This window comes from Clupea harengus, chromosome 22, assembly GCF_900700415.2.
Source record: "Clupea harengus chromosome 22, Ch_v2.0.2, whole genome shotgun sequence".
Classification (NCBI taxonomy): domain Eukaryota; kingdom Metazoa; phylum Chordata; class Actinopteri; order Clupeiformes; family Clupeidae; genus Clupea; species Clupea harengus.
The window spans coordinates 18,403,273-18,424,502 of record NC_045173.1 but is presented as its reverse complement, the minus strand read 5'-3'; the positions used below and the strand labels follow the sequence as shown (position 1 = coordinate 18,424,502).

Genomic DNA, 21,230 nt, shown 5'->3' with positions numbered 1-21,230 from the left:
CACTCACATACAGCATGATTAGGGTTTTGTCTTTGGGAAAGCTGCTAGGATCATGGACTCACCTCTATAGAACTTGGCACAGAGCTGGCGGTCAAGTCAGGGCTGATAGTGGATACAGATGCTGTGGAGCCCTGCAGATATATTTCAAACACAACAATATAAAGAGTCTCAGGTATTTATATCACACCAAAAATATTACCCCATTATAGCATCAACATTCCTTGAAAATGACAAACCTGGGTTTGTCTGCGGTTGTTGGTTTCTTTCTTCAAGGCCACAGTACTGTATGTCAGGTTAACCTCAGGCTGAGGGTTTGTTCCCAGGGGCACAGGTGCACACATACACATGGAGAGAGAGAGAGAGAGAGGGGGGGGGGGGGGGGGAGAGAGAGAGAGAGAGAGAGAGGACACATTTAAAACATACTTAACTATTTCATTGTTGATACGTAGGGAAAAAGTCAACAATGAAGTAAATGAAGCAAAGTTATGAGAGCCTTTTTCTTTTATCCCCACTTACCGTCACATTGTTATTTTCTCTTGATACCCTATGCAACCCTGCTTGACAACAAAAACAGTTATATCAACAATGAGAAACCACATGATCATACTGCATATTATAGCACACAATCATTTAGGGGCTAAACACAAATGATCACCTCTCTTACCAATCACCTTCTGCCTCTGTGCTCATAAAGTGCTCCAGGTAAAGGCTACAGGGTAATTCTCTACATTCTCATTTATTACTCTATCTATTACTCTGCTGCAACAACAAGAGTGCAGTAGATCTATATCTTATGTGGGTTATGACAGGATACCGTCTTTAGCCAGTTCCCCCCAACCCCCATGCAGAGAGAAGTACTTTCAAGTAAGCATTTTCTCACAGCTGCGGACAACCACGTCCTGTCTGGTGCATCAGACCTAAGGGTAGCTGGCACCAATCAACCCGTGCTACCAACCTGTTGTACTTAGTATAACCTCTTTGTGAATGTGTGAATGTTACTTTGAGGCTTATACTTCAAACTCTTCTACAGCCAAATAATCTATCTTGAATAATGTTTTTGTGTGAAGACAATATGGTAGCACCACTTCTTAACTGCTTTTTTGATCCTCACCTTTCCATTGTTATCAATAATGTTACAGCAAACTTATGAACTGGTTTTATCCACCTGTTAACAGTTCAAATGACATGAACCAAAACTTCAATGTTTTCAGTGCCACAATGACCTATAGATATCCTACACAATATCTTCTCTCAAGCTCATAATCTGCTCTCTCTCTCTCTCAAGTTGGCAGAAACTTTCCTTCTGTCTGGTAGGTAGGGGATGGGGACAAGTTACATGAGAAAATACATATATGTTACATGATGAAGACAAGGTTCAATACAAGAAGGCTCTACATCAAATCAAAACCTATAGTGAGGTACAACATCGATTGCACCGCCACCAAAAGAGAAAAAAAAACATATACCTTAGTTATATCTTGTCATCTGTGATGTGTGTGGACAACGCAAAGAATTTTGTGTTCTGGGATTTGTTTTGGAAGAAGAAATACAACAAAACTTACCACTAGCCTTGTAGAATATCCGGGTAACCACACCAACCATTACCAGTAGCAACAGTAATCCAGCTATCCCCAGAAGGACAATAAAGGCGATGTGCCTAAAATAACATGACATAAAGATAAATGTGTTTAAAATATTTTGAAAACATCTACTCTTTAATGGGCTAACCTATATTAAATAAAAGATTTAGTTATTTATACTCACACTGAGAACTTCATATTGTCATCTGCAGTTGAGTTGGTGACCCAAGCTGCAAGTAATTGTTTTGGCATTGGTTTAAACTTTTAAACTGAGTTGAATTGGTTTACTTTTCTTTAGAAAGTACAACATATAAATGTACAAATATCAATTTAAAATAAATAATCTTACTGAGAGTGCTTATCATGATTCCTGTTGTTATTGTGGAAGACCTGTGGCAATCAATCATGTACATTACAAAGTTACAGCTCCTAAACGGACCAGTCTGAAAGCATATACATCTCTAAGATAATTAAATGTCTTTGTTTATTTACTTAATCCCATTGGAGGTGAAGCCACTGTTGTTGCAGGTAGTTGTGGTTGGGATGGGAACTAAATAGGAACAAAAGATAAAAATCAGAAGATGTATGGAGAGTTCCACTAACAAGTTTAGGCAACAACAGCAGTCACTCGTGAATAAGCAACCATGCAGCTGTCATTGTTATTTCAGCCAAATTAATTGTTAAAATACTTGAAGTTGAAACTTACCCACCGGCAGTTATTCATTCGTGTGTGTGTGTGTGTGTGTGTGTGTGTGTGTGTGTGTGTGTGTGTGTGTGTGTGTGTGTGTGTGTTTGTGTGTTTGTGTGTGTGCAGCTAATGTGACTGTGATTATGTATTTAGACTACGATATGTTAAATACTTTTCTGGTTCTTCAGGGCTGTGGTTACAAGTGTGTGTTGTCCAACATCTTAACAATAAAGTTTCTAAGTAAACATGTCAGCCAAATGAATTGTAAACATACTTGCAGCGTGTTGTGTGATGTTCAGGTAAACTGGTATCTGCAGATCTCCCACCTCACACCAGTACCAGCCTGTGTCTGTCTCCTTCACCCCCACCATCTCAACACTCAGAGTTCCAGCCCCAACATCCCTGATTTGGGACTTTGTGCCAGCAGGTGCTACTGACCCCCCTACTGATGAACACTTTGGGTCTTTGAAACGGCACCATTTCTTCTTTTCGCCTCTGTACTTGTTACTATAGTGACACTGGACACTCACGTTGCCCCCTACCTCACCAGATACTACACTTCTCTCCACAGACAGATCAGGATCTGAGAAAAGCAAATATGTGAATCAACATGTAAAACCTTACAGAAATGCATGAAGTCATTGAAATGTATTATATAAGTAGGCTACTTCACATTGAAAAACATGTCTTACCAGACTGATATTTTATTGAAAGCTCCTTCATGTCATCATAGGGTGACGTTTCAGTCAATGCCATAGCACACCAGTATTGGGTATAGTCTGATGTCTGCATGTTTCTCATTGTCACAGTAAAGAAATCATATTCAGGGTAATCTGTCACTGTCACTTTCCCTTTGGTGTTATTTGCAGTTGCCATAATATTACAGTACCAAAATGTTGATCTGTAACACCAGAATTTCTTGTGATGTTTAAATGACTGGTCATAAACACATGCCAGTGTTATAGACTCCCCTGGTCTTACTGTTAACTTCGTCAGAGTCTTCAAGCCCACATAGCATTCAGATTCTGTAGACCACAGGATGAAACTTCACTCACTCTTTTCTTGAATAATCAATTTCAATGACTGAAAACAGAAGATGCAGAAATACAAGACTTACCTAAAACAAGAACAAGGAGAAACAGAGAAAGAACAGGGTGAAAGTATGTCATGTTTCCTTATGCACGACTCAAATTTGAATTCTTCTCATTTCCTGCGTGTGCTGTAGATATACTATGAGACTCTTCCTCATTTTGAGAAACTGCAAATACAACAGAGCTCTTTCTTTTCTCGTAAAATGCACACTGCTCTGCACAATTAATGTTTTTCAGTAGAGTGATACTTTTGCCCATCCAAGTACATTTTACATCACAGAGCCACAGCACACGGTCTTATTAAGCCTTACGTTTGTGAGGCACAATTGCTTGACAGTTTATGACAAACTAATGGGAAATAATGTTGGAGAATGGTAGAGTATTATGTCTCCATTTTGATTTACAGAGACTTCAGGAGGGGAAAAAGCCAAAATAATAAACAAACCAAAAGTCCATTATGTTTGCTCAGCCTAGCTGCTCATTTATCTCACTTTTTGTTTCCCTGCAAGGTAATCCCTTACTGTCCACATCGTATGCTTGTCCTATTTAAATTCACCCTATAACGCATAATCTTTCATAGGCTACCACCTTTCAAATAGAGCAACTAGTAAACTAGACATGATTAATGCACTTCATATATTAAAGTACTTGATTCTTCAGATATTTAGACAAATAAGCTAAAATAACTTAATGACGCTGAAATATGTTTTTAAAAGATATACCTAAAACCATAAGAAGCAATGTAGTACATTTAGTTAGAAAACCTCTTTCACTTATTAACCCTAATTTAACATGAGCTAGAAACGTTAATGGGATAAGCAAAATGTTGTCTTTTGTGTACATGTCCTTGCATGACATGTTGAGGAGTCATGAGTCCCTGTGGCTCAGCTTCAGGTGTCTGGTCCATGCATGGCGTACAGCACAAGGAAGATGCTAAGGACACAAATGTCAGGAGTTTGATTGCCAGGGAGCACATGCATGTAATAAAGGCTAGGCTGAAAAGGGCTGAACTGCAAGTTTATTTGATTAAGTGTCCCATGAATGAAAGCTCAAAAGCAGGATTGGTCGCCTCCAACTGGTCATCTGAGTAAGTTATAGGAATGGATCATCTTGTTACAAAGAAAGACTAGAACAGTAGTCAGAGAGAAGCAAATACTGCATAAGAAAGGCAAAATGTAATGATGTTTATTAGATTACACATACACTTAAGATGAGATGTCATTTTATGTAATTTTGTTTATGTGTGAGTTTTTGTGAGGAGTATCAAGAAACTATTCTGTTCACACCTTTCAGGCATGTAAACACCCTCTTGATCAGATCACAACCCATGTAAACGGTGAAAGGAATATTTCAATCTGAGTGATTTCATTTAGAATGGAAGAAAAGTCTCCTCTTGCTGGATGTATTTATTGCGTCATATGATCATGGACTGCTCAAAAAGGATGTTCTGAGACACAATCCATTCCCATTGTGGCATCTACTGTACCAACAGTAAATATAAAAATGGAGAAAAAAAACGTAATGAATGTAAATTAATAAAAGGCCTACATGTCTACCCATATGTATTTTACAATGTAGCATAGTACAATGTGATGAACAGAGTTGATGATGCCAACTGTTATTGGACGGCACAGTCATTGATTATATACAGGATAAAAAAAATAATTTGACATAATCTGTAGCCAATTTCATGGGCCTGGTAGAAACCTACTGTTCTGACAGAGCTAGTTGACACTGAGTTCTGAACCCTTTATAAATATTTACCAGGGTTAGCTACAACTGTTATACACCTGTTATATAAGTATTGTTCCATACATTACATACCGTATTTACACACTATAACATTTATGTTTTAGTCTTTTCTGATCATCAGAAAGTCTGGTCTGTTATGTTATTTTATAAGGGCATAGCAACTACAATGAATGTACTTGTTTTGTTGTAATCATACAGTTAAATAGATGGTAATACCCAAATGATCAGTGTATAGCAGCACATCAGTACTCTGTATTATACAGCCTAGTCTAATTTATTGTGTAATTACAAAGTAACAAGGTCACTTCAGGGTTAAATCTTTGGGATCTTCTCTGTGTCTCGTTCGTCTTTGGTATGACAGTGCGCCCTCTGCTGGGGATGAAGTTTCTGGAAGAAAAACATGATCTGGTGCACCACAACATTTTTACAGAAGTGCCAGCAGGTATGGGGAAAGACAGCAGGTGACCTTTTTAAATAGTTACAAAAATATCTTTACTCAAATACACTCACTAACCTGTCATTGCCTTCTTGCTATAGAGCTGTAGATGTTGTGGTTTCCTGCAAATGAATTAAAAGAATGGAACATACAGCACAGCAGCCTTAAAGACTGCAACCACAGAGAAGAACAGGTTTAACCTCAGGGTTTGTGTTTGTGAGGGGCACACACACACACACACACACACACACACACACACACACACACAGACACACACACACACACACACACAGACACACAGATTTTATATACTTATTTGATTCCACATTACAAGTCAAGACACATCAGGAATCATAATTTTCTGAATAGTCCAACAAATTTAAGCAGTTCAACAGTCCATTATGTGTTTTACAGTTCAAGGGTAGAGGCTACATCGTCTCTTTCAAAAAAACATGCTTCCTATAGTAGCTGATATTGAGCAATACTTTACCAACTGTTTGGCCTTGGTTTTATGTAGCCCCTCAATGTACCGCCAGCCTGTGAACGTGACCTAAGCTGCCAAAAATTTGGACAATCCACTAGTTTTGAGCTCAGTATAGGCCTTTTGTTTATTAGACAGAATACCAGTACCAACAGACATCGTTGTATTCATGAGCGTAGACACTTCATAAAGACTTTGTATATAGATGGCAGCAGTGATAAGTCTTTGCATGTTAAGGGATCCTCAGGTATATTGTCTTTTTGGGGATTCTGTGGATAAGTGTGCCCTTCCCTGACAGGTATTGAATATTCTTTTCAAGATATGAGACAATGTCTGCCTGGTGGCTTTCAGAGTTTCATAGGAAACACCCTCTGTACGGTTTGCTTGGTCGATTGGCAGGTTCATAATCACCTTTTCAATTTCATCTGATGTAAATTCTGATTTGCATGGTTGCTCACTCACGGTCAGCCACTCACCCTGTGCCAAGAGAACAACAGGTTTACCCTTAGTAGGGTAAATATAATAGGGCCTAGGGTCTATAAACTCTAATCAAGATGGTGTAGTTCACTATCAGTCTACAGCAACCAATAGGAGCACTGAAGTTGTACGTCTTATGGGGGTTTATCAGAGATTATCTTCATTCAGCCTGCGTCATTTGAGCAAGTGTTAAGTCAGACAGCCCCCACCCACCCTCCTTTTAGCAAACCACTACTTCCCATCTGAAAACTGCAAATTCAAAAAATGACTTCTGTGGTTAGAAATTCTTGAGAGAAGAAATACAGCAACACTTACTATGAGCCTTGCAAAAGCCACAGGTTACCATACCAAACACTGCAAGTAGCAACAGCAATCCAGCTGTCCCCATACGAACAATATTGGACATATGCCAGATGAACATGTTCAAATGTTCAAATGTTGTGAAAGAGTCTTGTATTTTCTCTGCTCAGAGAGTACATTTTAGCATTACATTTTGTTGTCATGCAGTTATAATATTGTAGACATTAACCATTTTTACATCTCAGGTGAAATGTCTACATCTGCTTTTTTATTTTCTGTCCCATTTACTTTCATTCATTTCCTTCATAATTTATCACGGGTATCATGGCTTTTGAACGTGATAATCAGCATCAATTGATGCTGTGTGTGAGCATCAATAAACCTTTGATTGGGAATTTGGCATCCATCTGTTCTTACCGGACAACCTGTGGCGATTGTCACCTCATAGAACAGCCCTTGACTTCACTCAAGTCATAGAGAGCACACTTTGGGATTAAAGAAGATCCCCCCACCACTTCTGTTGATGAGCAAGAAAAAACTTTCAAGGAAATGGCCTACAAATGATCTCCTTGGCAGTTTGATGAGAAGTGGCTAATAGCTGTATTCATGTCTACACTAGGTATCAAATAATAATGTAATACAACAATTGTAAAATGTACAAACCTTGCTTACCCAATAAACACACAATTTGGCATATGCTTTGAAATTAAAAGCTTTAATAATATAGGCTCAAAGTACTTTAAAATAATCTTGTTCTTATTCCTGTGTTCTAGTATGTCAGTCAGTCAGTCACAGAAAGTTGTTCCACTTTAATCTTCCTGTGAATACCACCAACCCTATATCTACATGATCTTCATAGCAGAGAGAAAAACAGTCAGAACTTTTTTATTATTAGTTTTATAGCTAATGAAATGCAGAGGCTAATGACTATTATTGTTGCTATCATATGGGAAATGGAAGCCATTTAACTCACTCTAAGAGATGTCATGTCTGCAGCAACATACAATGCATATATATTCACAACAAGATGATCTCAAGTTTCATATTCATATTAGTAGCAAATAAATCATAGTAGCTAGCTATTTAAATCTACATTTGAATCTTTAAAATACTTTTTTGCATGACAGTTAATCCCTATGGGCACAAAAAAAAAAACCTCTTACATTATATATGTGACATTAAGTGCGTGGGAACTCACAAACTGTTAGTAATTAAAAGCACATTTATACCCTAGTAGACGTACATATATCTAATTCTAAAGCAGGGGTCTCAAACAGATTCGGCCCGCCAAGCGATTTCCTCCGGCCCGCCGGCTCCTCAGAATGTTGCAAAAAGTTCCATGGATTTGAATGGATTTGAATGGGCCACCATCTGATGGACAGGATTAGTCACAACACACCTGAAAGAGAAAGATGATGTGAAGCGCATATAGCTGCACTGTAATAGACTATCCACATAAGAAATATCTACACTTGAAAGAAAAGACTAAATCTGCCTTACTCTAATGCAGTCACTGACCTGTCATTGCCTTCTTGCTACAGAGCTGTAGACCACATCAGCAACACCAGCAGGGTCCTGAGGCTGTGAGAGGAGTACATTATAACATGGATGTTTTCCATATAAAACAGGTGCCAAAGTACTCCTGTGTCCACTGAGCCAAATCACTCAAATACAGCATGATTAGGGTTTTGTCTTTGGGAAAGCTGCTAGGATCATGGACTCACCTCTATAGAACTTGGCACAGAGCTGGCGGTCAAGTCAGGGCTGTTAGTGGATACAGATGCTGTGGAGCCCTGCAGATATATTTCAGACACAACAATATAAAGAGTCTCAGGTATTTCTATTACACCAGAAATATTACCCCATTATAGCATCAACATTCCTTGAAAAGGACAAACCAGGGCTTGTCTGCGGTTGTCGGTTTCTTTCTTCCAGGCCACAGTACTGTATGTTAGGTTAACCTCAGGCTGAGGGTTTGTTCCCAGGGGCACAGGTGCACACATACACATGGAGAGAGAGAGAGAGAGAGAGGGGGGGGAGAGAGAGAGAGAGAGAGAGAGAGAGAGAGATAGAGAGAGAGGACACATTTAAAACATACTTAACTATTTCATTGTTGATACGTAGGGAAAAAGTCAACAATGAAGTAAATGAAGCAAAGTTATGAGAGCCTTTTTCTTTTATCCCAGTTATAAAAAACAGTTATATCAACAATGAGAAACCACATGATCATACTGCATATTATAGCACACAATCATTTAGGGGCTAAACACAAATGCTCCAATCACCTTCTGCCTCTGTGCTCATAAAGTGCTCCAGGCAAAGGCTACAGGGTAATTCTCTACATTCTCATTTATTACTCTATCTATTACTCTGCTGCAACAACAAGAGTGCAGTAGATCTATATCTTATGTGGGTTATGACAGAATACCGTCTTTAGCCAGTTCCCCCCAACCCCCATGCAGAGAGAAGTACTTTCCTAAAGTAAGCATTTTGTCACAGCTGCGGACAACCACGTCCTGTCTGGTGCATCAGACCTAAGGGTAGCTGGCACCAATCAACCCGTGCTACCAACCTGTTGTACTTAGTATAACCTCTTTGTGAATGTGTGAATGTTACTTTGAGGCTTATACTTCAAACTCTTCTACAGCCAAATAATCTATCTTGAATAATGTTTTTGTGTGAAGACAATATGGTAGCACCACTTCTTAACTGCTTTTTTGATCCTCACCTTTCCATTGTTATAAATAATGTTACAGCAAACTTATGAACTGGTTTTATCCACCTGTTAACAGTTCAAATGACATGAACCAAAACTTCAATGTTTTCAGTGCCACAATGACCTATAGCTATCCTACACAATATCTTCTCTCAAGCTCATAATCTGCTCTCTCTCTCTCTCAAGTTGGCAGAAACTTTCCTTCTGTCTGGTAGGTAGGGGATGGGGACAAGTTACATGAGAAAATACATATATGTTACATGATGAAGACAAGGTTCAATACAAGAAGGCTCTACATCAAATCAAAACCTATAGTGAGGTACAACATCGATTGCACCGCCACCAAAAGAGAAAAAAAAACATATACCTTATTTATATCTTGTCATCTGTGATGTGTGTGGACAACGCAAAGAATTTTGTGTTCTGGGATTTGTTTTGGAAGAAGAAATACAACAAAACTTACCACTAGCCTTGTAGAATATCCGGGTAACCACACCAACCATTACCAGTAGCAACAGTAATCCAGCTATCCCCAGAAGGACAATAAAGGCGATGTGCCTAAAATAACATGACATAAAGATAAATGTGTTTAAAATATTTTGAAAACATCTACTCTTTAATGGGCTAACCTATATTAAATAAAAGATTTAGTTATTTATACTCACACTGAGAACTTCATATTGTCATCTGCAGTTGAGTTGGTGACCCAAGCTGCAAGTAATTGTTTTGGCATTGGTTTAAACTTTTAAACTGAGTTGAATTGGTTTACTTTTCTTTAGAAAGTACAACATATAAATGTACAAATATCAATTTAAAATAAATAATCTTACTGAGAGTGCTTATCATGATTCCTGTTGTTATTGTGGAAGACCTGTGGCAATCAATCATGTATATTACAAAGTTACAGCTCCTAAACGGACCAGTCTGAAAGCATATACATCTCTAAGATAATTAAATGTCTTTGTTTATTTACTTAATCCCATTGGAGGTGAAGCCACTGTTGTTGCAGGTAGTTGTGGTTGGGATGGGAACTAAATAGGAACAAAAGATAAAAATCAGAAGATGTATGGAGAGTTCCACTAACAAGTTTAGGCAACAACAGCAGTCACTCGTGAATAAGCAACCATGCAGCTGTCATTGTTATTTCAGCCAAATTAATTGTTAAAATACTTGAAGTTGAAACTTACCCACCGGCAGTTATTCATTCGTGTGTGTGTGTGTGTGTGTGTGTGTGTGTGTGTGTGTGTGTGTGTGTGTGTGTGTGTGTGTGTGTGTGTGTGTGTGTGTGTTTGTGTGTGTGCAGCTAATGTGACTGTGATTATGTATTTAGACTACGATATGTTAAATACTTTTCTGGTTCTTCAGGGCTGTGGTTACAAGTGTGTGTTGTCCAACATCTTAACAATAAAGTTTCTAAGTAAACATGTCAGCCAAATGAATTGTAAACATACTTGCAGCTGGTTGTGTGATGTTCAGGTAAACGGGTATCTGCAGATCTCCCACCTCACACCAGTACCAGCCTGTGTCTGTCTCCTTCACCCCCATCATCTCAACACTCAGAGTTCCTTCCCCATCATCCCTGATTTGGGACTTTGTGCCAGCAGTTGCTACTGACCCCCCCACTGATGAACACTTTGGGTCTTTGAAACTGCACCAACTCTTCTTTTGGCTACTGTACGTTTTACTATAGCGACACTGGACACTCACGTTACCCCCTACCTCACCAGATACTACACTTCTCTCCACTGACAGATCAGGATCTGAGAAAAGCAAATATGTGAATCAACATGTAAAACCTTACAGAAATGCATGAAGTCACTGAAATGTATAAGTAGGCTACTTCACATAGGAAAACATGTCTTACCAGACTGATATTTTATTGAAAGCTCCTTCAGTTCATCATAGGGTGACGTGTCAGTCAAAGCCATAGCACACCAGTATTGGGTATAGTCTGATGGCTGCATGTTTCTCATTGTCACAGTAAAGAAATCATGTTCAGGGTAATCTGTCACGGTCACTTTCCCTTTGGTGTTATTTGCAGTTGCCATAATATTACAGTACCAAATAAATGATCTGTAACACCAGAATTTCTTGTGATATTTGAATGACAGGTTATAAACACATGGCAGTGTTATAGAGTCCCCTGGTCTTACTGTTAACTTCGTCAGAGTCTTCAAGCCCACATAGCATTCAGACTCTGTGGATTACAGGATGAAACTTCACTCACTCTATAATTTTCTAAACTCAATTTCAATGACTGAAAACAGAAGATGCACAGAAACACAAGACTTACCTAAAATGAGAACAAGGAGAAACAGAGAAAGAACAGTGTGAAAGTAGATCATGTTTCCTTATGCACGGCTCAAATTCTAATTCTTCTAATTTCCTGTGTGTGCTGTAGATATACCATAACACTCTTCCTCATTTTGAGAAACTGAACTTACTTTTTCAGTAAGAGTGATACTTTTGCCCATCCAAGTAAAGCACAGCAAAGCAAAGCACAGCACAGCAAAGCACAGCACAGCGCAGCGCAGCAACAATTCAACTCTTAGACAATAATGAATGCAAAATACATCCATAGATGTGTAACAATAATTAGGCAAAGCAACTAATAAATACATGGTGACATGGAGAGAATTAAATTAAAATAAAATTCATCGTTGGAGCCACTTATGATGTCCTCCCAACTGTGCAGAACCTCAGTCAGTGGGTAAGTAAAGACATCATTTCCAAGTTGTGTTTGGGTGGCTGATTAACACATCCTTTGGTCTGGATGTAAAACTAGCCTGACCCAGGGTTGGTACACGTGGAGACATAATCAGGTTTTAAAATAATTTGCGGGTTGGTTCAGGGAATAGACGAGTTGAGGTTAACTATTTCCCTGGGAGATTATGACTGGAACAATAAGATGTATTTTGTGCGAGAGGGGCAGAAAGGTGGACACCAGACACATACCAACAGGACTGGCAAATGGGGCAGAGCACGGGATTGGATATTGCTGTGTGACTGATAGATAGATCAGACATGGTGTTGTATTCTGAATGTGAGTGCATTGTTTATTTTATTGAGTTAACAATAAAGTAACTCAATTGAGGAAGCATTTTAAGGCAGAAGCCAAACTTCCGGTAGCAATATTGTAGTGGAAGCAAGGCAATGAAGTTGGAAAGCACAAACCAGTGGAGATAGGTATTAGAGGCTTTGTAGCTAAATCAACCACAACACTTTTGTCAGATTTAGTTTTTTGAGGACGGTCACTCAAAGAAGCTTTGTGGGCTATAGATACGGATCCCAGGTACAACATTTGGCACGTGTTACAGCCGTCTCCAGCCAGTTGTGCGCTGTTGTATCCTGCAGGCAGGATCTATCGTTGGGCAATTGTTATTTTGGTTAGGTGGCTGGCTATGAGTACCTGCATGTGACAGTGAGAGGATTGGTCACTGTGGGAAGTCCCCAACCAATAGCACAAGGAATTTTTCTGAATGGCTTGAGAAGATCATTCTAAAGCTGAAACCCTTAGTTTTATTGAAGTCTGGAAGGCGTGTTTGTGTGTAGGTTTGTGTATTGATTCAACACACAAAAGATAGATTAAGGAGAAATGAAGGGTCTTTTAATGCATGTTAAAGGGTGCTGCATAGATTCATGAACAATTAAGATGAACATAAGTATGTCTTAAGAGACATTATGGAATTTGTATGGTTAAACTTCAAAGAATAAGCAGCTTGAAAGAGGAACTATATTGTATTCTTTATTTCTATACATGAGCTCTGCAAAAAAAGAACAAGCTTGTGTCTTAACAAGAAAGAGGTGTCTGGGTTACCACAAGAAGAGATGTCTCTAACTGTTAATCACATCAGCACATGCACTGAAGAAATGCCAGATGTTAGTACACTCCCACTAACTCTGCATTTGTTCTGATGCCTAAGGTAGGCTTATTGGTAATCATCTTTAATCTCAGTTTGTCTGCAAGGAGAACAATTATATAAAAAAAAAAAAATAATAATAAATAAACTGCCATGATAAGGCTATTTTAGAATTAGATTAAGCTATATTGCTATTTTAGAATTAGATTAAGCTATATTACTGTAGCCTTGGCCAGCCACTCACCAGACTACGCCACCCCTTGAGCTATAATAGAGAGCAAGGGGAACTCCGTCCCAATAATGGTCCGACACAGGTTCTTTGGAAAGATATAAAAGATTAGGTTTAATTTTGTTTCTCGTTAAAACAAGGTGTCACTTTGGTTGTCAATAAATAAATACATAAATACATTAAATGGACTTCAGGGGAATGCCCCAGCCGTTGGGTAAGAATCCGGAGCCACTGACCACACAGACTAACAGGGGCCTGCCTCCAATACCACATGTGAAGGAGAGCACACACTACTAGCTCATTGGCCACACCACCGCAAGCGCACCACTTGGGCACATTAAGAAAAAGGGGTTCACACTTCACTGCATTACACTGCACATCTTATCAAAGGTGAGAAACTATCTTAGAGGAAAACCTGGCCAACCTGTAATCTAGGCTAGGGCCCCAAACGATACCCAGGCTATTGCGGCAGGGGAGATGACACAGGGGAAACAGATAACAAATTAATGAAACAAACAAACAAAAATAAACCCTCTAACCTGTGGCTCACAATATCCTCTTAGCCACATATACACACCTAGGCCCCCAGGCTAGAGGGGAAAACAGAGATACATATATTCTAAAAGCAGCACCCGGACCTATAACTAACTGGAAGAGAACAGCAGCTAACAATGCAGTATAGCTGTGTGCTTCAATAGCTTCTTCGCTGTCTAAACAGCTGCACCCGAGAACGTCATGCACCTGGTATCTATATGCGGCCAGCAACCACAATAACCACCGCACTGATACACTGACTGCTACTTAACACGTTGCGATGCATGTAAACGGGATATGGATTGCAGTTGGTAGGGAAGACGCTCAACTCGTTCCTGTTGGCATCCGCTCTATAACAAGCTACCGTGTCGCTGAAGACAACGCTCCAAAACGCGGCTTCACTCCACAATCAGTAATGGATGGCTCCCGGCATAAGGACCCAAGGTGTATATATCTATGCCTGTTTGCACTAAACTAATTGGAACCCAGCCCAAGCCCCTACTAGTGACGTACACACAGGAGAAAGGTGACAGAGGTGAATCAAAATAAAAGTTCGCTACACCCATTGGTCCCACCGGCTACATTGCAATGAGATACAATTTACAGCAACACAACACAATAGAGAAGGCTTTTTATAAACATTTTAAAAACAAATGGTGAAGACAGAAGAGTTTTAATGATAGTAGCCTGACTGTGGGGCTGTGTAGTTATGAGCCAGTCTCAGAGCTTGTGTCAACCTCTCCCTGCCATAGAAAGTGCCTACAGTGGGTTTTTGAGAGGTCACAAGGCAAGAACAAGACGGCCCTTAACTCCACCAACACCACAGCTCAAACGTGTGAAGACAGCATGAGGAAGTGCTTGTATTGGCGTAAACCATTTTTTTAGGCTTGCCCAGTTCTGAGCCTAACACTGCATGACAAGTAGATCATCATCTTATGTGTGGAGAAGGTGTTTACTGTACCCTGACCGGCAGAAACTTTTGCAAAGCAGATACATAATACAGCAGGATTCATGTTTATTTGGTCAGAATTAGGCTGGCAGTTGGGAAAACAGGCATGATTCCGATGACTATGACCATGTCCACAGACATTTGCAATGTAACAGTGATGTAAATTGTGAAAATCATAACTGATTATGGTGTTTAAAGGGTGCAGTCTTGATCATTCATTAAAAGTTTTTATGAAATGATAGAAATCAGTTATGCATGTTTATTGGGAAACATCCTTGTTCATCAAGCCCTTGGTTTCTATAGCTAAGAGAGAAGTGATGGAGCTTTATACAAACCAGTTTTAAAAAGGCACTTAAAGTACCTTCAATGACACCACTTGTATTTAAGGAAATACAGTTTTAACTAATTCATCTATTTAGAATGGCAAAAGACATATTACTTGATAACATGTTGTTTTATCACAGAGCTGCTGTATTTTTACATTCAGGATCATAAGCATCAGTTATGAGCAGAGCGACCATCATTACTGGTGCAATCCAGTACGATCAAGAGTACTATACTTTTGTCCAAAGTGAGTAGTGATATAGTTGACTTCAATTCTTCAATTTAGGTAGTCTCTCTTTGCAAGCACATACATGTTCTGAAGGCATACTAATCATTAGTGGTATTACAAATCATTTTTGGGCCTAAACAGCATAGGGATAAACACCGGGGGGGTTGCAGCATTTCGGACTGAACTGGTGCTCTCTGAGCAAAGGCCTGTGCGCTGTGTTCAGAAGTTGTATTTGTCCTTCCCCAGCACCTGTAGCTGTTGTGTGGAGGTGTTCAGGAAGACGATGGTTGAATTCTTCCAGTCTGCCTCTCTCACCGGACAGACCTGTGGGGAACAGCAGTGTCACAGAAAACAAAGAACACCGAACAAAAAACACGGACCACTGCAGCACACCAGAACATAACATCACACTAACCTCAAGGCTTGACTGCAGCTCCTCTGTTTCTTTGGCTAATCGGTTCCTCTCTGATAATGACACAAGGAGAAAGGAAAAAGGGCATCAGTGATATAGAGCATTAAAGCAAAAATATGCAGGAATTTGACAATTTCTTTAGATATGTTTTTATAGGCAACTAGTTTTCGTATCATCTTCAAATTAATTTTGATGGTACGTGGTCATGTGCAGGACAGCGAAACACACCTGTTGTTCCCACTAGCAGTCCTGGCTATGTACTATGTAGTTCTGTGGTCCGAGATGGACACGACACGACAAAGTTATTTATAACATCAAAAGACACCCATTAGCGTGTTAGCAAGCTTTTATCAGTGCGTACTGCTGCCTTAAGAAATATCATCACGTGACTTTAGTAAAGCAGTTGGCATAAAGCCAGAGTCTATTTCCTTCTCTAAAAGAAATCAGAGGGGCAGTGCTCACTGTAATGTCTCCATAGTTTATGTGTGGCCAGAATCACCATCAGCAACAACAGGAAAGCCAAACAGACCACCAGTGGAGGCATCCAAGTATCATTTCTGGAAAAAAGTCAGAGCTTTACAACAGATTTATCACTCTATGAATGTCTCCATTCAGCAGCATTTCTCACCCTTTGCATAAAGGACCAAGACATTCAATAAAAAAGTGAATTGTAGAATAAATGAAGTAGAAGGATAATTAGAATGTTTACTGTTGGTGCACAAGTCCTCTGGCAGGTGGGGCAGCTGGGGTAAGAGATGTCTCCTCAGCTACTGGGGTAAGAGATGTCTCCTCAGTGACTGGGGTAAGAGATGTCTCCTCAGTGACCAGTGCAGTTGGGTCGGTCACCATGGACAGAGTTGCTGAGGGTAAAGATAGTGTGTAAGATGGTAAACTGTGTGTGCGTGTGTGTGTGTGTGTGTGTGTGTGTGTGTGTGTGTGAGACATACTTGTGGCGCGAGGAGTAACCATAACATGGACAGCCACCTGCTGCTCCCCAGACCCGCACCAGTACCAGCCACTGTCTCTCCTCTGTGCGTTCTTCAGGGTCACAGTGAAGGCTTTTCTCCCGTCATCTCGGATCTCCACTGCCTCATTCCGGAAGGTTCCATTAGAGTCCGTCTTCAAGCAAGAGCCCCAGTCCCCACTCCTGCACCACTTCTTAACACTCCCCCTAAAACAGACACAAGTGCACCCATTCAAACTCAGTCCAATTTCAGTGCAAAGCAAAAGGATCAGTAGTTACTTGGAAAAAAGCCTGTCTGTTGATGTCTTATTAAAGAAATATTAAGTAGCTGAAAGACTAAGAGACTGATTTTCCGATATTCTGTTTCTAACCTGTCTCTGTCCTCTCCCATATAATAGGACCTTTACCTGCAAATGTTGATGGCTGTGATAACATTATTCCTCATCACAATAACCTATAATTACATATACATGACTTAGTCTCTTTCCTTTCCCTCCTACTCTAGACTATATCCACTGTGAGATGCTACCACCGTCTTTACACCCGGTCTACCTGCAGAAACCCTCTGCTTACAGCTGCCCATTCCCACCAAACAAATGCACAAATTCTACTCTGCTTATAATACATACTGTACCCCAGCCTATTTATATGTATTATAAACAAATGCCATCACTGACCTAGGGTTCTGCTTCTTTGCTCTGATTATACTTATAATAGTATTCTTATGAGGACAGTGTAAACCCATTAGGCTCTTTTACAACCAATACTTTGAATGCTGGCTCTCTCCATTTTTATCCATTAATTCTGTATATTTCAGATATAAATCTTCTTTTATGTTCATGGAGTCATCATGTAAACATGCCACATGTGTGCGAATATGTTTTATCCTCTGATATGTGTATGAATCCATCTGCTTGCTCCTGATTCTCTCTTCTCCTTCAATCCTCCCTTCCCTTCTGACCTCCCTTTTCTATATGTATCTCTCTACCCAGCCAGCCCCAAGCAGATGGTTCCCCCCTTTGAGCTGAGGTTCTGCTCAAGATTTCTTCCTGCTAAAACTGAGTTTTTCCGTGCCCCAGCCACCTAAGTGGTTGGGGGTTCAGGATGAGTTGAGTATGGCCTGTACCTGTGGCGGACACTGTATTGGCACTGAACAGTGATGCTGTCTCCCTCCTCTCCATGGACCATGCTGTTCATCACTGACATACCTGCACAATAATATTTGCAAAATACTCATATACACACGAATATCTCACTGCTTTCCCTATAACAAGATTTTATCCCAGAATTTTTTATTTGCACAATAAAGTATGCAAATCACTCCGCAACAGACTATGTGCTGAAATACCTAAAACGTTTTGCTTATGACAAAAACCTAAAAAAGAAAATATTTAGAATTATTTTGTAATATGCAGTATGTTGGACAGACATGATAATGAATGCATGTAGAAGGTCATGCTGATCATGCCAATCATTCTTCTCTCCAGACACACCAGATCACACTTGAACAGATTTGGTATAGAACAAGGCCAGATCACAGTGACAGGGAGCAGGTAGCATATCTGACCCCCTTTGCCCTGATAATTCATAGGACGGAGGAGCCTGTGTATTCATTCATCATAGCAAGTTATGGTTAAGAGAGTGGTATACTGATTCAATAAGTCAACCACATGAATGAACCTTGCCACTAGAACAACTAACAGTTACTAGGGTTTCTGACAGATATGTGGGCTTTGTTATATTATAAATCAATGGAGACCCTTGTGAATAGTCACAATCATTTAACCCAAGTGGCTTTGCTTGATATATTCTGCTTGGCAGATTTAGTACAGAACAGCGGCAGATCCTTTCTAAAGTCAGCTGCTGCCTGGGGATCTCCTGCTCCACTCTACTCCACTCTATTCCACAGTGCCTGAGGGCGTCTCACCGTGCTCAACGCTGATGTGAAGTGAGGCGGCGTCATCGGACTGCCACACGCCACCCACTTCCACCCCGCACCAGTACCAGCCAGAATTCCCCACCGTCAGGTTCGTCATGGTCACCGTGAACACAAGCTGGGTGGGGTCATCAAAAATGGAAACCTGGCTCTCCACTGTCTCTGCGTCATCTGTGGTATGAGAGCGTGCCAGGGTCGTGCAGAAGTCCTTCATCCTGCCCTGGCACCAGTACTTGACGTGGTGGACGTACTGGGGGTCGTAGTGGCAGGGGACAGTCACCGAGCGGCCCTCTAGCACAGCCAGGTCACCTGGTGTCACCACCAAAGCCAGGCTACCTACCAGGGCAGAAAGGTTATAAGGAGACATTCACCGTCAGGTCACACATTTGTCCTGGGCACTGGTAACCAATGTGGTTGAAGAAAGTGGGAAAGTGAAGTGCATCTTAAACATGCCATGAAGTGCCTTCCATCCTGTACTTCCTGTTTTGATTTTCCTTAAAATACTTTGACTTTCGGTTCTCCTTTGCTGTTCCTCAGATTTAATTAAAAAAATGTTCCTCAATATGAGGCACTGAAAGTAGAACACACTTTTGATGATGTAAGTGTTGAGAGATCCATCTTCAGGAATGCTTTCCTCAGGGTATGGAAAAGTTATGACAGAAGTGCTCTCTAAAAATCATGATAGAGATAGATAAAAGCATGAAGCATGTATCTATTCTAGTAAACTCTAAAAATACACTTATAAACATTGAAAATTAGCATAATTTAAGATTTATCACATTGATGTGCATGTATTCTGCCTATAATACTTGAAACTGTGAAGTTGTCAGGGTGGATCACTAACCGCCCCCGCCACGCCCCCCTCCCCCCACACGTATTATTGGACCGGCCCAACCCCGTCGGCCCACCCGGGATTTCCCCGGTATCCCCGATGGCCAGTCCGCCCCTGCCATGTGTCCTCCCCGGCACAAAATGACCCGCCTTCACTAAACCCCCAAAATAAAATAAAATAAAATAAATTGTAATTGTGAGTTTTCCCTCTTCCCCATTTTTGTTGTGTGTAATTGACTCCGATTATGATTATGATTATTTGATCATGATTTTGACTGTCGGGTGATTTTGACCTGAAGACGTTATTAGTACCATTTTTTCTACAGCTTACATGGAAATATGAATAAAGGAAACATTTCACTTTTTTCTAATTTTGGTGTCAATCTAGGAAAAGATCAAATTTCAAATTGAAAAAATATAATTTAGGAGATTTTTTTCTGCTGTTAAACATAGTGGCCGGGTCATTTTGACCCGAAGACAACAGGAGGGTTAAACAAACATTACTGAAAAAAACTGATGTGGGGTTACAAACACAATCCATCCAGATTTAGCATGTATCTATTTTAGTAAACTCCAAAAATCTAATTCTAAACATTGGACATTAGCATAATAGGTCCTCTTTAAGATTGTCCCTGGCATCACATTGATATTTGAGAATGACCTTTGGCACAGTTACTTTTTTGACTAGCATTTAACTCAAGAACTATGGAACAAATACCAGGAGTATAACATGTCTGTTTCATGGCCTTCAGTTACAAAGAGCAATTTCAAAAACATCTACATCATCATATTTAGGTTATTAACATGGCACTAGAAAGTAGCTGTTATACAAGTCAGAGACAGGACTGGATAGTTTAAAAAAAAAACATTACTGATGACGCACTCGTTGGGATTTAAAAAAAAAAAAAAAAAAAAAAAACTGATGTGGAGTGACAAACAAAATCCATCCAGATTTAGGGAGAGCACCGATTCTTTTCTGTCCATGTTCAAATGCAGACATCAGCTCTAGCCTACATGTGTCGTGTAACTTAAACCGCTCAACTCATAATTAGCTCACAAAAAGTTAGGGTGCAAATTACCAATAACATTTCACTCCTGTACACCTAACAAAAACACCTACCGGAGAGCTGTATGAGGAACAGGCAGGAGAAAACAAAAGGAGTCATGTTTTCATTTCCCAGGGTACAGATTCACGAGCAGGCTTCCCAAACACTCCTCTGCACTGAAAACCAGGACATACTTAACATTTGCTTTCACTTCTCCCCAGTCACGTGACCAGATGTGGCCTCCAGATGTGGAGGGGGGCCATTTAACTCTTTCAGTGCCATGATGCTAAGGAAAGCTGCTGTGCATGGAATAGATTTGTATGGATAAATTATGCATAACATAAAGGAAGCGGAAATTAACCCTATTTGATTAATAATCCTTTATCAGTAGTTAA

The 21,230-nt window shown here is 40.0% G+C and overlaps 2 protein-coding genes and 2 long non-coding RNA genes across 4 annotated transcripts; all 4 read right to left on the bottom strand.

The window, feature by feature from the left end:
- Positions 1 to 50: 50 nt before the first annotated feature.
- Positions 51 to 3,153, bottom strand: LOC105906944 (CMRF35-like molecule 2). The gene is made up of 9 exons (XM_031560379.2): positions 2,961 to 3,153; positions 2,543 to 2,851; positions 2,073 to 2,130; positions 1,930 to 1,970; positions 1,765 to 1,810; positions 1,563 to 1,657; positions 517 to 554; positions 237 to 305; positions 51 to 131 (listed from the first exon to the last, which is right to left on the bottom strand). The coding sequence occupies exons 1-9, from the start codon at positions 3,142 to 3,144 to the stop codon at positions 51 to 53; spliced, it is 921 nt and encodes a 306-aa protein (XP_031416239.2). The 5' UTR covers positions 3,145 to 3,153.
- A 4,976-nt stretch (positions 3,154 to 8,129) lies between these two features.
- LOC116218378 lies at positions 8,130 to 8,809 on the bottom strand. The gene is made up of 3 exons (XR_004162814.2): positions 8,530 to 8,809; positions 8,324 to 8,386; positions 8,130 to 8,204 (listed from the first exon to the last, which is right to left on the bottom strand). It is a non-coding gene; the product is annotated as an uncharacterized LOC116218378 (long non-coding RNA).
- Positions 8,810 to 9,900: 1,091 nt separating this feature from the next.
- LOC116218377 lies at positions 9,901 to 10,899 on the bottom strand. Its single transcript, XR_004162813.1, has 5 exons — positions 10,871 to 10,899; positions 10,495 to 10,552; positions 10,352 to 10,392; positions 10,187 to 10,232; positions 9,901 to 10,079 (listed from the first exon to the last, which is right to left on the bottom strand). It is a non-coding gene; the product is annotated as an uncharacterized LOC116218377 (long non-coding RNA).
- Positions 10,900 to 15,142: 4,243 nt separating this feature from the next.
- LOC105906998 (polymeric immunoglobulin receptor-like) lies at positions 15,143 to 21,063 on the bottom strand. The gene is made up of 8 exons (XM_012835231.3): positions 20,910 to 21,063; positions 18,950 to 19,294; positions 18,149 to 18,230; positions 17,006 to 17,229; positions 16,768 to 16,918; positions 16,521 to 16,615; positions 16,062 to 16,111; positions 15,143 to 15,970 (listed from the first exon to the last, which is right to left on the bottom strand). The coding sequence occupies exons 1-8, from the start codon at positions 20,953 to 20,955 to the stop codon at positions 15,866 to 15,868; spliced, it is 1,098 nt and encodes a 365-aa protein (XP_012690685.2). The 5' UTR covers positions 20,956 to 21,063; the 3' UTR covers positions 15,143 to 15,865.
- Between the last annotated feature and the right edge of the window lie 167 nt (positions 21,064 to 21,230).